A 20,280-nucleotide genomic window follows, 5' to 3' on the forward strand; every position below is an offset into this window, starting at 1 on the left:
AATGGGTTCCACCAATGTAGAGAGTGCTGTTGAACATAATAAGACATAAGCATAAGGTAAGTACTACTCATATGGCATTTTATGCCATTACGTATTATCATATTATGAGTGACTATATATTTGTATCACTCTTATAGTAATACACTTTAGATAATAATGCATATCACTTGCAAAATCATCATATCACTTATCATATCACTTAATTAATCCCAGAAGCAAAGTGATTCATCCAGTTAGTGTATAACACACAGTGACTAGAATAATTAGTTGTGTTTGTTTATCTTTCATTTGGTACATTATAAGCTCTTTACAAACTAGAAGGCACAGCAAAGGGGAATGCAGATACAATCCTCTGTCATGCTATACGTAATTTGAAATGGCAATATGGATATACAGTAGATATTGTGCTATAGTAGTAGTGGAGAAACTGTTGATGGATAAAATAACCAAACAGGAATGTCTGTTTTGGCTAATCCAGTAATTCAGTATGTCCTTTAATGCAGGATTGTCTGCAATCACGTAATACATCCAGAAATATTGACGAGATTGCTACCTTGATATAAACGGTATGGTAAATCTCTGACAGTTGACTATTCCCATCATGCATGTCTGCAGTCTTTATGACGGTTCATGCCTGCTTGTTTTCAGAGTTTGATTTTCTCAGAAAACACTGTAATTGCAGTCGAATTCAGCAGCCTACTTTGAACTTAAAGATGTTGAACGTGCCGTGCAACATAAATGCACGACCACTGTTATTAACTGGTAATTGGTCTAAGAGATCAATGAATGTGTTGCCTTTTGAAATATTCTCACGGAAAATCTTGATAATAAACACACAGCTGTGGAAACAATCTGCTCTCATTTAATAAAAATAAAGATGTTATGCACAGCACATATTTCGCTAATCAAACCTCCTTTCAATCAAATGGAACATTTCATTTGAAATCAGATATCCAGAGTCTGGCTAAATGTTCAGGATCATTAAAAAGCGGTTGGTCTCAAATACTGAATGAACGGCTAACAATAATTCTGTTGTGGACACAATTTAAACAGTTTTATTGCCTCAGTCAGCTACAGACTGAGTTAAAACATGGTTCCACTGCAACAGCTTTAAAATAATTGACATGCTGTTAACAGCACAGGAATGTGAAAGGCATGTTACAGGTAGCTTTGCAGAAATTGGACAGATAGGTGTTTTACATAACATGTCTTTGTAATGAAATGAGAATGTTGCTGAGGGCAAACCCTAGGCTTGTCATAAATACTTTGATTGCCATTCAACAACTTCTAGAAAACACAACTCCATCACTCACAAATAGAGATTGACCTTTGTGTCCCTTTGCATGTGTTTGGATGTCTGTGTGGCAGACAGACACTAACTGCTTGTGCATCAAAGAGAAAACTGTTTTTTGGTTATCAAACCTGTCTTGTCCTGTGAGGTAAGAATTGGTTTGTGTCAGTACACGCTCTAAGGAAATCTATTTTTGTGTCTCTTATGTGTGTGTGTGTGTGTGTGTGTGTGTGTGTGTGTGTGTGTGCGTGTTTGTTTGTGTGTCACAGATAGGTGTCTTGGCTGTATCGATTGTGACCCTAATCCTCGGCCTTGGACTTGGTCTCGGCTTGGACTTGCAGAAATGTCGAAACAAAGGTGCTGTCATGCACACACAGACATGCAGAAACGTCTCTGCACACACACATACTTGACACACATTTTCGTTGACCTGAAAAGCACGTTATAAAACAAACTGTAATCTCCTCGCTCAGATCTTTGCCAGTTGACTGTAATCATTTTAGAGTGACAGTTGTTGATGTCATTAAATAGACTAATAGATAATAATAATAGTTCTGAGTTTCTCTCAGCACCAAGTCTGACTGACTTGCAGTGTCCCTGAAAACTGTCAAACTCAAGATGTGTTTATACTGATGACTCAGATGTACAGTGAGTCAGACAAATCAGAGTTTCATGCTAATGTAAATTCTGATGAAAAATGTCCATTAGTTAATTTTGTTAGATACTTGCGCCATCATTGATGCCTTGTAAAATGGTATGATACATGTTTTGTGTTTGCCATTGGTCACATTTAACTGTCTTTTTGGAGTGTATCATTGGCTGTGTGTAAGTGTTTTAACCAGAGCCACATGTGGCCGGCTCAGTGTATTTTCTGTGAACCTGCCATACTCCCAGGATCTCTGAGCTTCTCAAAGGCCAAGTGAACATCAATTTAAAGAGAGAGCTTAATGTTAGCCAGATACAGTAAATAGCAATGTTCACTCTAATATTTTATTGTGCCTTGGCCTGCTAGCTGTTTGTCAGTTTACATGAACCACAGATGAAACTTTGAATGTGAAACATTACCTTTGGTGGATATATAGTCTAGCCTCAGTGTCTGCATAGCCCTAACCCTTTTCTGAGAACCCTGTTCTCAGACCATTTTTCACAATTGTGAATGACTCGAAGCCGAAACGTCTTGATTCTGAAAACAGTGTCCAGATGACTACGACCTTTTCTATGACCTAACCCTTTTCATTACTACAAAACTTGTGTGATTCAAACTCAGAAAACAGTCATGAATGGCTGACTTTTTTTTTTTTGGAGGTGAGCTGTAAACAGAGAGGAACCATTTGAGTAGCTTTTGAAAATGTCCTGATGAACAACCTTCTGAGGTTGCCAGAGATGCCATTACATTTAGTGAGTACCATCTGGCTTTGCCTATCACAAGCCAGCTCAATCATCAGGCATGCATGTGCTCAAATCTGCAGATTTGTTTACTAAGCAAAGAGTCAGACAAAGCTAACAAGCACGTGTGAATCATTTGAACAGCGCATGACATGGAAGAATGTCTTTTGTATTCATCAACTGCTGTCCCTGCTGGTGGCTCAGAGGAAGTACTGACTCACACGAGAAAGAGTCATGCTTAGCTGTCAAGGCAGCATTTTGGATGCTAAATATTTCTCACAGTTAATTCCCATGTTAAGGTTTAATTGCAAAGATATCCTCAACATTTCTCAACACAAAAACACGAAAGTGTCCTTGATAATTCAACAATACAATGTTAATGTTACGGCCATCAGTTTTAGTTATTTCTCCTTCAATTCTGAGAAATAAAGTTTGTGTGTCCTATCCTTTTCTATTGGCTTGTGTCCATGTAATCATATCAAATAAATCAAATAAAACAAAACAAAATACAGTATTTTATATACATATATACATAGCATACACATATACACCCAGGAAATAATTCTGCAGCGCATTTTTTGAATTTGCATCTGATGGAATGTAAACGGCAGATAGAGATAGTGATGATGATACGGTTTCCATCTTCACATAAAAAGTTCGACATTTGTGAGGCAGTGTCCGCCCACTGCCTGCGTTAGAGCACCAAGCATCATCGTATTCATACAGAAAAATATTTCCATACAAATGAATTTATGAATGTACACTGGATTTACTCTGCATTCGACATGACTGTCCTGTGTTAACCATAGCCACCAACTCTATCAACTCTGTAAATACAGCTGAATGTAATGTACAGTAAGTGGGAACTTTACCTCCCAGATAAGTGTTTGAAAAAAGAAAAGTAATATTTAAATTTACAAACCAGCTCTATTCCTGTTGTCTCCTTGGATAACAGACAGCGTCCGTAGTTTAAAAGGTGAATCCAGACATAGATGAAGGAAACCCAAACTTAAAGTACATCGTTTTTCCTGAATGAGCTGCTGGATTGAGAGGATGTGAGAGCTGTGTATTTCTGTGAACGGATTGCCACTAACCAGAATCAGAACAGTTTATAGGCTTTATTATCAAGCCATGTTTATGGAAATGTTTTAATGGATGAACTCAAAATTACATTCTGAAAACTCTCCTGGACAAATCATCACTTTCATTCATCACTTATTGTTTTCAATACTTTGTTATTTTGCATCTGAGCATCACTCACATGCCCAAAACACAGAAAAAATATTACATCGTTGTTGTCTTTCTGTTCCAGTCGTCCCCCACACATCCTGCAGGAATCGATGCTACGAGCCCTATGATGGCGAGATCCCGGGCTGCAGGTGTGATAACAACTGTGTTGCCACCAACAGCTGCTGCTATGACTACCATGATATCTGCACTGTTGCTAGTAAGACACAGAACTTTCTTCTTTTTTTTTTTTTTCACAAAACATTTTCCAGGATAGCTGGAACATTTCTGACTACAATCTGGAACTTTTATCCCAGAGACAAGAAGGGCAGCATTTGCACCACACTCACCACTCTTAGCTGGTTGTCATCTATCCTTCATTTATCCTGAAGCCTCCACAGATCTGATGGTGACAATCACACTTTCAGCTTTGCTGCTCTTTGTTTTCTTCTTAGTGTTGCTTTTGGCTCACTCTGTCTCCTGTGGAGTACAAAAGTCAAGTACAACTTGAATAGAAAAAACAATTCCATCTGCATCATCTTTGGTTGAGTGCAGATGTTGAGTGCAGTCCAATACCCTAATGCCATAATTGTTCACTTCAGCCCAGCAGTGGGAGTGCACGAAGCTGCGCTGTGGAGAGAAGAGACTCACGCAGAGCAGATGTCATTGCTCCGATGACTGTCTGTCTGCAGGAGACTGCTGCACAAACTACAAACATGTCTGCCACGGTAAGAATGGGAAGAGAGGACAAGAAAGACAAAATACGAGGAGGTTTAATTAGACAACATGAAAAATGATGAGTAGATGTTAATAATAGAAAAACACAAGACAAGTTTGGGCGACATCAAAGCTGCTTCACCATAAGAAACTGTAAATAAACAATGTTGCTGTTTCATAAACCCCAAATTGCAACATGTAGGTTATCTAGGTGAACTGTTAACTGCTTGTGACTTATATTTAGTTGGAAATGACTTGGATCTATTTGAAAAAGGACTGATATAGAAAATCTCAATCTTTGAAAGAGACTCATACTGTATGGGCATGTTGTCTGACTTCAGCACTCATTTAGGCCTGTAAGACTTTGTTCAGAGCTCCTTTCAGCATCTAAGTGCCTCCTGCAATTATAAACCACAATTTATATATTAAAGATTAGGGCTCTCTCGAGCAGGATGGGGCCGAAACAAATGTGATGTAAGCAGGGCCACTTAAGGTTAAACTTTATTTTAGTGACATTTCTCAGCTGCTGCTGCTGCTGCTAGTATCATTTGAGCACCTATGTGAGCTCTCCTGGCTACTTGAAATGAGAAAACAAAATTGGAAGAGATATCGGGTGTTCAAAAATGTTTTTGACCGACAGTTACTTTAAAGGTGGGGTATGCGATTCTGGAGAAATCCAATACCATGACAAATACTATGATATATAGAGCGAACAACGACACAGCAAGTAATGTAACTAACATTAGCTAGGTTTTTTTGTTAGCTTAGCTAGGTTGCGGGGTAGCAAACTGCCGCTACAGTTGCTGCGGCGAAGCTAAGAGCCAGAGAGGACGAGACGGTTTCCCAGAGCGAGCACAGCAGCTCCAGACAGCGACGCTCACAACTCTCCTGCTGCTATAGCTAACATCACAACAGCATGGGCATGTCCGTGGGCAAGTCATTTAACGCTATCTGACACACAAATCATGGCCGGAATGGCTTGAATAGTGTTGTGTGGCTCAGTTCGGGCCACTTTTAGTTCCCCATTTATTCATTTATTAATTTCCCATTCCCATTTTTCAGCACACACACTGAACGGACAGCTAGATATAGATTTTCGCTGAATTTGACTAAAAGACGTGTATTGGACTGGAATCGCACACACTACCTTTAATACTGGAACTATTATTTATGCATTCTGTATTTATTTTTTCCAACCTGCTGTAGGAGAGAAAGAGTGGGTGGAGGACGAGTGTGAGGACCTGTCAGCCCCCACATGTCCAGCAGGGTAAGCATGAATACTTAATGTGAAAGATTCAGAATCAAAAATCAGGAAATGCGATAAGATTAGTGATTCAAGTTATCCTTTATTTTCTGTCTGAAAATCTGCTTTCAGCTCTGATGCATGTCTTGTTTTGTAAATCTGTTAACACTTGTACCAGCATTTTAAAATCAGTTCTATGTTAAAGGCAGAATAAGTAGGATTTTTCGGTAGCATTTGCAAACACACACGATTCCAAGTTGGCCCCACCTTCCCGTCTCAACGGGTGGGGGGATATGAATGAAGAGAAGGAGCGACGTTGGCGAGAAGAAAGCAGCGAATAAGAGAAATATAAGTTATTTAATGATTGTTTCACAGCGGTTACGTTCTAAAGCACAAATAAAATCGGCCACACCTCCACACAACCCTGCGGGAAGGAGCCACATTGAATGCAGCTGAAGCCAGGCTTCATCCTGTCCACTCTGTGGCCTCTGTGCACTGTGTGTGAGTGAAGCTCAGCCCCGCCCTCGGTCAAACAGACACACAGTCCTGCACACAGACAGAGCAGAGGAGAGACTACTACTCTTTGATAAAGTCCCGACCTCACAGCCTGTGCACTGTTCTTGGCTGGGGGCTACACACCAGTGCCCGGAGTCTGACGCCCAGAAACGTCCCCAACACAGCAAACTAATAAGGAACTAAGAAAATGCAGGCAGAGGGCAGCGTCTCTGCAGATGCAGACACCGCCACACACATTGTTTAGTCCTACTTATTCTGCTTTTAACTAAAATTATGAAACGTTATTTTTCTTGGTATGACATAAGATTTTATATTTAATCTTTTTTTAACCCCCCCCCCCATAGGTTTAAGCACCAGTCTCTGCTCCTCATCTCTTTGGATGGACTGCGGGCGGAGTACCTGCAGACATGGAGCGCTCTCCTCCCTGTTCTGGACAAACTCAGTTAGTGTCAACAACATTATGTTCTATTCCATTTTTAATGTTCCTACATTTCTTTTAGAATTGATTTTAAAGTCATTTTACTCACATACAAAGCTCTTAATGATGTAGCACCATTTCAGACTTTTTAACCTCGTATCAACCAACAAGAGGTCTTAGGTCCTCTGATGCTGGTATTTTAACTGTTCCCATAGTAACCAACAAAACGAGCGGGGAAACTGCTTTTAGCTACTATGATCCAAGACTGTAGAACACTGTAGCGTAATCGTGCTACCGAGAGTTCGTCTTGGCCCTGAGATACCACGCTGACACCAGGGTTGCAGTGTATGTTCTTTATTTTTGGTTGTTCTTGCTTTCTTTTCTGTCTCTTCTTCCGTCCGCTCTCCAACCACCTCTCTTCCTCCTCCTTGTCCAGCATGCTACTGTATTTAAGGAGAGAATAATTAGTTCAGCTGTGCCAATTATCTCTCCTTGATGCTGCTCACCTGAGCAACTCCCCCACCTCTCCCTCTGCAGCTTAAAGCTAACCATACCCACCTCCACAAACACCCTGCCCAGTTACATTAGATATGCAAACATTTTTAAAAAACAACTGAAGACCTACTTATTCAGGCAGGCATTTAGATAAAGTAGGACATTTGTATCTCTTTCCCCTGTCATTTTTACTGCTTTTATCTCTCTGCCTTTTTATTTGATCTATTAGGTTTTGTTTTTAATGCCATACTGTAAAGCACTTTGAGCTGCATTTCATGTATGAAAACTGCTATACAAATAAAGTTATTATTATTATTATTATTGTTAAATGTAAAGAAGGACAATAGCAGCAAATTTGCAAATCGCCCTTAAGAATTCCTCGAATTTTGGACTAGTTCTGAACATTTCCAAAGGACAAATCTTAATTTTTTAGATTTCTTTCCTTTGGTTTCAGGTAATTTCAGTACAATATGAAAATTAACTGGGGCGACACATTTTAAGCCCGCATTACTTGTTTGTGAAGTAATGCAGATGCAGCAAAAACTGCTTTGAAGCCGACATGCTATTTGGTCTTGAAAATATTTCATTTCTGACGAAGCCTCTGAATCATTTCTCAGCTGCCAAACAAACCTTTTTAATGCAGGTAACAACTGGACGTTCCGCAGCATTCATGGTTGCTTGTTTTGTCTGTCAGGATTGATTTTCTACCTACGTAGCTTGTGAATCACCCAGCTCTCAAATCATCTTTTTCTGATCAATTTGTAGTTAATGTTTGCGCAAATGTGTATGTGTGTGAGTATGAGTTTAGAGATTACTGTGAGTCAGACATATCCACCATAATGAAATGATCCAGCCCACAAGTAGGGCAATGACGCACAAACCCTTATCATGAATTAAACTGTCTCCAGTACAGTGCTTCCAGTTCAACATGACGTCTTCTGTCTTCTGTTCTTTACATCACAGGGAAGTGTGGCACCTCCGCACCGTACATGCAGGCAGCATTTCCCAGCAAGACTTTCCCCAATCACTACACCATTGTTACGGTAAAGACACAAGGCACTCACACTGCTGCACACATGCATGCAATCAGTGGTGGAGCCCATTCGCTTTGGCTAAATGTTGTCCTCAGTTTCTCATTCATTCAAGCCAATTGCACGTTTTATGGCACATGTGTGCAAAAGAGGAAGTACAATTGTCTACAATTTGCACAATAACCACTTGCACATGGTTTACTAATCAAAACTGATGAGTTGATTCTCAGACTCGTCACATCTTCTGAAGATTCTTTCATCATTTGAGCCATCACATGCAAACTGATCCATATAATTATCAAAATCTGTCACAGGTGACAGATGAGAAATTGTAGTGTTTCATACCGTGAGGAGGTACAATTTTGTTGTTTTTCAGTGAACTACTGCAGGTTTTTTCATTGTTGCTGGGGGGTTTTTGGCATGGATGTCATTTTGTGGCAAATTTTCTGTTTACAGTACATGTAACACAGTGCTACACATTACACATAAATGTATTGTATACATACAGATGTGCATATCATTTTTCTGTGTACTACAGTATTGTACAGTATTGACTTTTCCCAGTAAACTTTTACTGTTGAAATCTGGATCTAAAAAGCTCAGTGTGATACACAATAGCATTCGGCTAGACAAAACATTCTTGTATAGTACGATAAGCAGTCAGTGTCAATATAAAAGCAGCACAAAACAGAGATTTGTATATAAGAAACATTTCCAGGGTTGACTGCCATGGTGAAAAAACATCCAAACATGTTGACCAGTACGGCTCACACGATGACAAAACAACTTTTCATTTTGGTGCCATTGGCCAATTTACTGACACGATAACTGAATTTGCTGACACGATAACTGAATTTGCTGACACAATAACTGAATTTACTAACACAATAACTGAATTTACTGACACAATAACTAGGTTTTGAAGCATGAATGAAATGTTTTGGGTGAGTTACTACCTTTTGCAGACATGCAATAGAGTTGTGATGTCCCATGAAACAGTTGTGACAATTGCATTTACAGTTTAGAGTATTAAGACTGTTTCAAAAAATGAGCCAAAGCGATTGAGAAAAACTTTAAGTACAATTTTGAGGTACTTGAGTATTTATATTTTAAGCTACTTTATATGTCTACTTCAATACGCTAGAGGGAAATGGTATGGTAATATTTATCTGACAGCTGGAGTTACGTTACAGATTCCAAACTTTTACAAACAAAACTTGATCAATTTATAAAATATAAATGCTATGCTACATATTAAACTATCCAACAGTATATAAAGTAGTTCAAATGTGCTCCACCTCCACCAGCTGTAACATTATAATGCTGCTTACGTGTTAAAATACCAATAATATGCTTTATATAATAATATAACTCTCTGAAAGAGACCATTCTGCCCAACAAGTACTTTTACTTTAATACTTCAAGTACATTTAGCTGTTAATACTTTTGTACTTTTACTAAAGTGAAATCTTAGATAGATAGATAGATAGATAGATAGATAGATAGATAGATAGATAGATAGATAGATAGATAGATAGATAGATAGATAGATAGATAGATAGATAGATAGATAGATAGATAGATAGATAGATAGATAGATAGATAGATAGATAGATAGATAGATAGATAGATACGATGGCTTTATTTATCCCCTGGGAGACATTTGCATGTTACAGCAGCAGCATACCACACAGTACAAAGAATAGTGCAAAAACAAATGTCAAACAGAAGTACTAACACTAATAAAACCTCCACGTGTTGACCAAACTGCATTGCTAAGGTACTTTCTTACATAAGAGATGTCTTTGGATTTTTCTATAACAACAGCATCCTCTTCTAGAGGTTGAAAAAATCTGACGTACATTCATGCTCCTCTCCTCTCTCCTCTCAGGGTCTCTATCCAGAGTCCAACGGTTTGATTGACAACACTATGTATGACCCGGTGTTTGACGCCACCTTCAGTCTGTCCAGTCCAGAGAAAGATAACCCTGACTGGTACCTCGGACAGCCTGTGAGTCTTGTTAGGTTTGATTCATTGAAATAAAGTGAACTGCAGATGCACACTGGATGATGACTTCACAGAATGGGTGTGGGTTTGGTTTCAGCAGTGGGGGGAGGGGCACTATTAAGTAAAATATAGTACTCTATAATAATAAAAATAAAATTATCTAAAAATAAAGTTATATAACACTTTATTGCTTATACATGTAAACATTTAATTTAATTATGATGAAATTGGCCATTGTGCTTTCCATTATAATGGTAGTATAACAAAATAGAAATGCTATGTGAACCTCTGTATTCTTAATGCACTAACCCTATTTAAAATCATGTTTAGTTTTGTTAATAGATATTCTTTATGAGAGATGATGTTGTATTTGCATGTTTACTACAAAGAGCTCAGTGTTATCTTATCTTTGACTGATGTTTAATTCCAGCGTCTTTTTAGAATATTAACTGTCATTAAATATATGGATTACTTTTTTTTTTTTTACCTGAAAAACAAAGTTGGTTGTACTTTTTTCAGGTTTGAGTAGTGTCTGCAGATATTACTTTCAGGCTGCATATAACCAACAACAGCCATCACCAATAAGCCCGTATGTAGCCTGATTGGCAAAACTAAGGGCAAAAACGTTCTCAAAGCACTCCTGCTCAGTTCATTGCTGTGAGCCCACAGTATTAACTGTAGGCGACTTAGTCAGCTCAGATCTTCTCTCATCTGGTGTCTGGACAGTAAGAGAACAATGTTCAGAGAGACGTTTCAGTAAGAAAATCAACCTGAAACAATAAAAACCAGGGAGACAAAAATGATATTGAAAAATGAGTGGGGAAAAGAATGGGGAGAAAATGAGTGGGGGAAAGAAAAAAAAAAAAATATAAATATATATATATATATATATATATATATATATATATATATATATATATATATATATATTCTTTTACCATAGCACTGATTTAAAAACCACAGTGTTCTTGTTTTGACAATTTCACCTAATGTAAAGATATGTAGCCTCAATCATTCGGTGGAACAAGCAGATACAGAACAGTAGATGCTTCTGAAATAGACTGAATTTCAGCTCATATCTTGTGAGTTACTTGTGAATTAGAGTTTGAAAAGCTCAAGCTGGATTTCTGGGGGGAAAAGATATTGAGAATATTTTCATTTGATTTAATGAAGCAGCCCAGAAAAATGGCGTCTTAACTCAGCAGAAGTGTGTTATAAAAGTAGAACTTTAGTTTAATAAAAAGTGAATAACTGTTATAATCCCATGTCAGATTTTGTAGAAGGCAGATTGTATAATTATATACACATGATAATATTTCTATGAAGACCATGCATCCTGTTTGTCTTTGTAGATTTGGCACACAGCAAAGTACCAGGGGCTGAAGTCTGGGACTTTCTTCTGGCCGGGATCAGATGTCAAAATCAACGGAAGCTTTCCCAACATCTACCAACCTTACAATGGGTGAGACTGTCATTTCCGTTTTTCAGAAGCATGCAGGGGAACCAGAATGTGAGCTGTGAAGTTTCACATCCTACTGGAGAACATGGTGTCCAGAGTTACTGGTTGTGCACCATTACCAAAGAACAGGCAGTGTAATGTCCCATACATTATAATATGAGTAAACTATTATATTTAGGATATTAGACGGCCTGCATTTTTATTTAAATCTGAGACCAGCCAGACGTTTTTAGTCCAAACCAAACATTTTTCTTTTGCAGTTAACTGTTGCCTAATTTGTTGTTGATTTTTCAGCTTCACCATAACTCCATGAGATTGTTGTGCTCATTTAGATGCTGACACCATGTTAAAGTCAAGCTGTAGCTGAAAGATGACTGGTGAGGTCAGTTGTGTGTTTTCTTGGCCATCACTGTAGCTCCACAGTCAACAATATGTAATTGTCCTTTTTACAGAATCCAAACTGTTCAAACAGCACAGAATTTTAAACACTCAATCACAATCATTGTGAAAACTGGTACATCGTGACACCTCCAACGTTAAGTAAGTGAGGCAGGTGTTGCAATAGTCACTGATCAAAGTATCCACATCAATAACAGTATCAAAACTAGTTTAGAAGCAAATTGTTTGCAAAGACTGAACTTATTTATTAAAGCTTTAGATGTGTCTAAATAAAGAAAAGCACACAAGACCATTGGCTATAATTTAACTTTCACAAACTACTAAATGCATTTCAAGCTCAGTGTTAGTGCTCAGGTAAGATTTTGTACTAGTCTTTGATCCAAGTTACATTTAGAGATCTCTGAAGCAATATCAATAAAAGTGCAATGCAATGATGAAGGCCTGGGAATGGTTGATAATACTATCATATTGCATATTGTTCTAAGCGATTATATGCAATAAAGCAGCTGTACCAGGATCTCAGCTGATAAGATATTGTACTGTGATCATTTTGCAACACAGCCAGGGGGAGTGTTTTTTTTTTGCTGCGTGCGATGGTTTCGGAGTACAGACATTCTTCAACTTTATCAGCTCAGGCCCTAAATTAAACACATTACTGTTGGCACTCCTTCCTGCCACTTTTGACTGTGGTGATATCTCTCGATTAGGCATGTTCATCACCGTCATTGATTCCGGTAAACAACCATTTACGTTGCATTCACATCCTTGATAGTCTAAGTAGTTTATCTGAACTCAGTGGCTCCTGCTTCACTTCAGTTCATTTATCTACAAGAGAGCAGTGATGTTAACCGAAAGAGGAAGAGTCTGGGAAGTCTCTTATTCCAGGAGAACCCTGGAACAATTTGTTTGGAATAAAAACAAAGAGTAGTCCATCATTACCCATAAAACCACACATTACTACTTTAAAACACCTTAACACGCAGCAGCCTACAGGTGTGTCGGGCATTATGAACTAATGCTACTTGTACAAATATTGTTCAAATCCACATTATTATTTTAACTTCTAGTGGAGATCCCAAAGTTTCAGAAAATGTGTATAAAATGATGGACAAGACATCTACAATATTTTCATTTGATGGAATGGTGCAGCCATGAAAAAATATGGAGTCTTGGATTTGAATATTTTATTCAGTGTCAACAACAAATAGCTTAAATGAAGAGCTGGAACAAGCTGATGCAGAATATATTTGACACTGTCAAAGTGGAATAAGATGATTTTAACAATCTTAAAGCTACTTAAAGGGAAACAACAGAGCGGAACTGTTTGTTAGAATATTTAATAAAGTCTAGATTGTTCGTTTTTAAGAGTAGCTTGATGACTGCAGTTTTCAGGGCCTGTCGGAAGACACCTGAGAGAAGAGACATGTTGAAAATTTGTAGAAGCTCTAAGGCCATGCAATTAGGTAGGTAGCTCTCCTTCAAGTTTTCTGCCGCGCTGTTTAATGTCTTCCTCCTGTTTTGATTCCTCTTGTCTTTTTTCCTTGGCAGAGGGAACAGATGGGTGACGCAGGAAGTAAACTAGCTTACACATGAACAATTTTACTCCTGACTTGTTAAGGCAGAGTCCATCTGCCTGACTTGTCCTCCCATTTCCCAGGGAAATTATTTACCCGTAGGCTTTGCACCAAGAGTGATCCAGGGAGGACTACCACTTTTAGATTTATTACTCTGTAAACAGCCCTCCTGTTAGAAGACAAGCTAGAAGTCAAATCCAGTCTCCACTGACTTACGCTGTGCTTACTGGACCCAAAATGCATCCTTCTCAGATCAACTTTTGCCGCAATGCATTGCACCTCCATCCAACAAGGCACCGCATTCACCAATCAAATATAGGAGTTCGCATACCAAGTAGATTACACTGTAATGACACAATTTTACTTTTTACCTTGTGATAACTGGGTAATAACATTCCAGGGATGTAAAATCCTGTCTCATAGATTTATAAACTGCTGTGCACTGTTTATGTCTATTAAGCCTTCAAACATATTAATATATTACGTAAACTGGACCTCTTGAATCCTGTTTCATTTTGTACCTCATCTTTACCTGTAGCAACACACACACAAACACAGCCACTTATATATTTTTTAACCCCTTCAGATCAACTGTTCATTGTAATGACCATACAATGTGTAACAGTGCCCAAAATCTGACTTTGCCCTTGTAACTAAGTGAACTAACAGACCACAAATGTCAAGTTTTGACATTTACATTGCAAGCTGACAGACAACGGCATGACACAAGGTCACCTTTTAGATATAAATGTATATGCATGCAGACATCATTTTATAAAACTGGGTATAATAGCATACTAAATTCATCAGAATAAAAGGTAATTTGTAGATTTTTTCAATGTGGAGAATACAAGATTTTTCTAAACTGAATGTCAATCCCAGGGGACATCAGATCTGAAGTGACATAAAAAGGCAGCTATTAACAGTATTCTAATGGTTTATGAAGTAAGAACATACAGATACAAAGATTGTTGGTTACTGTCATTGGCCATGGCCATCATATATGCTCTGCAGGATTTAAGAAAGTCTGCTTGGAAGACATCAGAACCATAATTGACCTTAAAATCGATGCAAAATAACATACATATGAAGACAAAACTGCTAAAGAGACAGTTTTTGTTGTGGTGTGTCAAGCAGGAAAGTAGGAGTAGGACCCAAATGCAGACAACGGAGGCCAAGCAGGTGCAGTTTGATAATTTATTAACAAAAGAAGGCTTACGCTGAATTGGAGGGCAAAGGCAACTCTCAGCAGGTAAGCAGTCGAAGAAAGAAAGAAAAACAACTGCAACAGTGAACAGGCAAAATCCACAGACAGACAAGGTACACAAAGAATCCAGGGGAACAACAAACCAGGGTGCTTGACAGAGATACAACCTACAATGACAAACTGACACTGAACAAAGGAAAAACTCTGACTAAATACACTTAGGTAGGGGAGACAAAAAGACACAGGTGCAAATAATTAGGGATGGGCAAACAAACAAAACCAACAAAACAGGAGGGAAAAGCAAACAAAGACAGGAAGTAAAACAACAAAATAAAACAGGAAATAACAGGACAAAAACCCAAAACTATGACTTGTTATTTTAGAATTTGAGTAAAAACAACAAAATTCCCCCTACGTACAGTTAACACATATGGTAAAAACACCAAAAAACCTAATATAATGTTAAATACACTTAACACTGTCTCAGTCGAAACATCCATTGTAGTGGACATGCAAAAAGTATAATAAAGACATGAGTTTACATCGAAATTTAGATTTAGCCTCATTTCCTCACGAGAGAAGGCTGAGAAAAAGGGAAAAATACTTAAAACATCTTAAAATTAGAACAAGTACATGTCAGTGTAGTCAAGGCAGTGCTTTCTCCATCTACTAGGTTGAAACTTGTCTGTGTGAACTTAAACCAAATACAAAAAATGCTTCAAAGCCATCTTTTCCACTGTCGTTCAGAGAATTCAAAGCCATCTTCTGATCATGTTCATTGTTTCTGTTAAAATGCCTTTTAAAGACATAATATTCACTATTGCCATCTCTCTCTCATTTTTCTTTGTAGTAAAGTGCCATTTGAAGAAAGAGTATTCACTGTACTGAAGTGGCTACAGCTGCCAAATGATGAGAGGTTGGTTGTTCCTGTATTTAAATCCATAAAAGCAGTGAGGTCAATAAAAGTGCTCAGGAATCAGGATACTTTCATTCAACAAATGCCATTTTGTGGTTGCATTAGTGCTAAAATTAAACGTTTTTGTTTGTTTGATTTAATGCCAAGTCTCAGTAAAAATGGCCTTTTCCTCCAGACCAGATTTCTACACGTTGTATCTGGAGGAACCTGATAAGTCTGGACACAGCTACGGTCCTGTCAGTGGAGGGGTAAGTTCACCTGACTCACTGAATCAGATAATGACAAGGAAGCTAAGAAAAGAAGACTGAATCAGTGATTAAAACATTTCTCCTCTGTTCTCTGCTTTTCATTTTTTATTCTCTGCTCTCTTTTGAAGCATCCATGAATCCTCTTGAACAGAGACAAACCAGAGTTCAGAGGTTTTTTGTTTTTTCTTTTTCTTTGTGCTTTTTTATCCAGTAAATCTTTAATCACATCTTGGTGTTTATCTCACCTGACCTCCACCCTTCATAATATCAAAGCCCTGAAACAAATCTCATCATCATATCAGATCCATTAACATCAAATGTACCACAAATGATCACAGATAAGGCTTGTTATAGTGCAATTTAAAAAGTATGAAGTCCACAGGACTTTAATCTGGGCCACAGATTAAAGATCTCCATAAAGATTTAATAAGATCGCTAATAAAACAATTAAAACCACATCAGCAGAGTCAGACTCTTTATGAGCCTTAATGAATAGCTTGGACAGTCATGTATTGAACTTGGAAACATCGTCCAAACTGATGCATTTATCAAAATCACTTTGCATGTTGTTTGTCTTTAGCTTTGATACATTATCTGGATAATGACATCTCATCACAGGTCCTTGCATCTACTCTCTGTGTTAATAAAAGTTTTCATTGTCTTGATTCTGCCCGCACTGTGATTGGATCGCAAAATGCAATTTAGTTAGATGCCGTTGGTGGATTTGGCCCTTGCCTTGACCTGGCATGTCCCAGGTTTGAAGCGATGCTGCTGTATGTATGTATTTCTTTTGCAGAGTAAGGGCTTGTCTGCTGATTTTTGTCGGGCAGTTTGAGATAGCAGGAAGAGGTGAAGTTAAGTGATCTTTCAACTTGTTGAGCAGATTTTTTTGTTAAGCTTGTGGCCAAACTGTTCAGATTGCATTTATACCTGGCAGAGATCTGATCACAATGCAAGCCAGGCCAATTGTGACTGCACTCTGATGCAATCTGTGTGTATTTACAACTTGTATTAAAAAGCGTTTTCCTGATCCAGATACATAGAGATCACGTATATTCACTAAAACCTGTACAGTAACCATATATACACTTAGACCACTTCTCAGGACTGTCCTGTCTTGATTGACATCTCCCTAACTGCTCTAGTTTTGTTGCACCTGTTAGAGTGGAGCTTTACATTTATCTATCTTTTTAGTATGTGGAGTCTGGTGACTTCAAAAAGAGGTCTATTTATCTTAAGAAAATGATAAAGATTTATCTGAATGTTGAAGGTTTTAATGGCAAAATAAATTCAGCGTAGTCATTTTTCAGGTTTAGTCAAATGGAACCCGATGAGCTAATCAAGCTTAATGACTAAAAATAATCTCATTCCACCGACTAATTGTGTGTGTGCATATGGAGAGGAAGTCCACCTTCTTCTAGTATAATCAAAAACACACAAATACACTCTAACCAAAACCAAACCAAAAGTGTTTGTGACTGTCTGTGGTTTGGCAGTATTCAATTAGTCAGTTATACTGTTAGGTAATGGTTAACATTACCTAAACTGACATGCAGAGTAACAATGAGATCATGTGCGAGATCACGTCTGAGTTTCTACTGTGGTGAAAACAACAAGGTAGTGTACCAGCTGCAGACTGTATACTAATTGTAACCATTTTTGAGTCATGCACAGTCACACTTTAAGATTTGCAAAGTTAAGTAAGCTTACAAATGCCTGTGAGCACACAAAGCCTTTGAAAGTGGTGTTGATGGACACTATTGAGCCACATGATCATCATGTAACAGAAATCCACAAACAAAAAAAAACTGTCATAAGATCATCTGACAGCTGTGAGTTTGGTTTCACTGTAACTGTTGTTAATCCAATGAGACTATAGCTGTTGTCTGTGAAGAAACAAGCTGCAAACTTTTCAGAGCTACATTTAAAGCCTAGAGGTGGTGTTTGATACTGTTTTCAGTGAAGTATTCCTTTAATCGTAGAAAAGGTTTCAGTCGTAGTCATCTGGACGCTGTTTTCAGAATCAAGACGTTTCGGCTCCCATCCGGAAGTCATTCTCAATTGTGAAAATGGTCTGAGAACTCATTTAAGCTCAATTTAAGCTACTCTGTGTTGCTTAGGCCCTGCCCTCAGGAAGGAGTCTTCCTGAGTTTCTGCTGTTTACCCTGCCTAGTTTCACCAGAAACTGAACAAATGTTGTTTCCATGATGGCCCAGTAATCAGTAATCAGACCTATTGTTTTCTGGCTGCACCTGCAGCAATACTGTGGAGGAGGTTATTTGTAATTATTAACCTCTGTACGTCTGTAATGTTAATGAACAACTGCTGTTTTGTCTTGTATCTTACAAGTGAGAAAGAATAACAAAATGAAAAAGGAAATATTAAGTTTACAGAAGTTTCTCTTTTTGTTGTTGTGGTTTGATCTCTTTTAAATGGCCATGGGTGTGAGCACTTACATTTGTTTTTTCTTAAACTTGCATTAATCAAAAGCTAATATATTGCATCATTTTCTTGTCAAAAAATCCCATGAAAATACTAAACCAACAATACGTTAGTGGGTCTTGATTTGGACTGCATTTGGTAAATGGACTGCATTTATATGGCGTTTTATAGTGCCTCTCATTCAGCTACTCACACACACCCAAACTCACGCCAATGGCAGCAAGTTAAACTGCATGGTAGTGGCCTGACCGTAAGGATTTCAAGGACACCTTGAGAAAATATTTCTTTTTTGTAATAGCTGTTACGAGTTATTGTACCATACATGGACATGACATTTTTCCTGACCTCGATATTGCTCGTTGTGTTTACATGCGTGTTTGTTTACACAAGAATGTCACCATCATTGTAACTTTACCTCTGACATGCTCATCTTCACCTTTCCACAGTCTCCTTGCCATCTGTTTTGGCACAAGTGAAGCCCAAAATGAAACCGTGGAGCTCTGCAGGATCTTGTCCACCCAGTTTATTTGGAATTACTTTAAATTAATTAAAACATGGGAATCCTGAAAAACCATCTTCACCTCTCTTGGCAGATGCTTCCAGCTGTTGAAACATCTACATCTGTCTTGTAGAATGCTCCTTAAGAGCTGACAAAGTTTAAGTGTATTGTTGTTCCACATGTGAGTGTACAGTGAATGAAACGTTGTGCCTCTCTGGGGTCATGGTGAAAAAGACAGACAAAGCCTTTTGACAGGTTACAGCTGTAGCAACATCAACCATGCATTCTCATCTAACATCATTAGACTGCACAATCTTTTCCATGTTCCATAACAATGATGCAACAGTTTACTGAGGATCCAAACAGTCTGTAAGGCTGTTTTCACACAAAAAACGTCAGGGAAAACGTTAATTACCTTTGGAGGTTTTGCAGTGAATTCTACATGTTCCCTCTTTTTTTATTTTATATTGTCCACTGGGATGCTGGTTACATTTTTGATGCTATTTCAAGCTTATCTTGTTCGCCAAGGCTTTAACTCTGGAGACGCAGCTTCCTTTGCCAACAAGTGTTTTTACAGTAGGTTAAATGTGCGCAGTCTCAGTGATGATTGACATAAATGATTATCGCAGTACATAGTTTAGATTAGAATAATCTTTTAAAATCTTTTTTTGTATGTTTTGACATTTTATAAGTTTTTGTGGAAAAAGGATGAGATATTTTGCCAGCTGTTGAATGAGTGTTTGTTTGTTTCACTTGTTTCCTGCAGCTGATTGAAGCAATCCAGGGTGTGGATAAGATCATTGGTCAGCTTATGAACGGCCTCAAGCAGATTGGCCTACACCGCTGTCTCAACATCATCATCGTGGCAGATCATGGTAACACAAAATATAATACAGATACAACTGTATTATTTAAAAATGAATGAATCACAATGAAGTCATAGATCAAATCAATCTACAGATGTTTTTGTGTGGGTTAGAGTAGGGATGCACGATACGGCGGATAGATATCAGATACTGACCTATGAAGCAGGTATCAGCGATGACGTAACTGGTCCAGTTTCTTATGATTATTATTATGAAATTCTGGGTTTTTTCTATCAGCTACATTTATTTAGTCACATCTGGCCGCTGAGTCAGTATAGTTTTTAGTATTGTGCAACTGGGACACAGCTATAGTATTGTTCCTTACTTTCAGGCAGCCA

General features: G+C 38.0%; 1 protein-coding gene across 1 annotated transcript in view; it reads left to right on the forward strand.

Annotated features, from left to right (window-relative positions):
• The window catches only part of LOC122864476 (venom phosphodiesterase 1), a 44,631-nt gene that overhangs the window by 633 nt on the left and 23,718 nt on the right, over nt 1-20,280 (forward strand). The window contains exons 2-12 of the mRNA XM_044171936.1: nt 1,561-1,648; nt 3,990-4,124; nt 4,507-4,632; nt 5,828-5,888; nt 6,725-6,822; nt 8,257-8,336; nt 10,216-10,335; nt 11,685-11,794; nt 15,822-15,887; nt 16,063-16,135; nt 19,843-19,951. Coding sequence (XP_044027871.1) covers nt 1,561-1,648; nt 3,990-4,124; nt 4,507-4,632; nt 5,828-5,888; nt 6,725-6,822; nt 8,257-8,336; nt 10,216-10,335; nt 11,685-11,794; nt 15,822-15,887; nt 16,063-16,135; nt 19,843-19,951 — 1,066 coding nt within the window. The remainder of the gene's footprint in view (nt 1-1,560; nt 1,649-3,989; nt 4,125-4,506; nt 4,633-5,827; nt 5,889-6,724; nt 6,823-8,256; nt 8,337-10,215; nt 10,336-11,684; nt 11,795-15,821; nt 15,888-16,062; nt 16,136-19,842; nt 19,952-20,280) is intronic.

This window comes from Siniperca chuatsi, linkage group LG17 (genome assembly GCF_020085105.1).
Source record: "Siniperca chuatsi isolate FFG_IHB_CAS linkage group LG17, ASM2008510v1, whole genome shotgun sequence".
Classification (NCBI taxonomy): Eukaryota; Metazoa; Chordata; class Actinopteri; order Centrarchiformes; family Sinipercidae; genus Siniperca; species Siniperca chuatsi.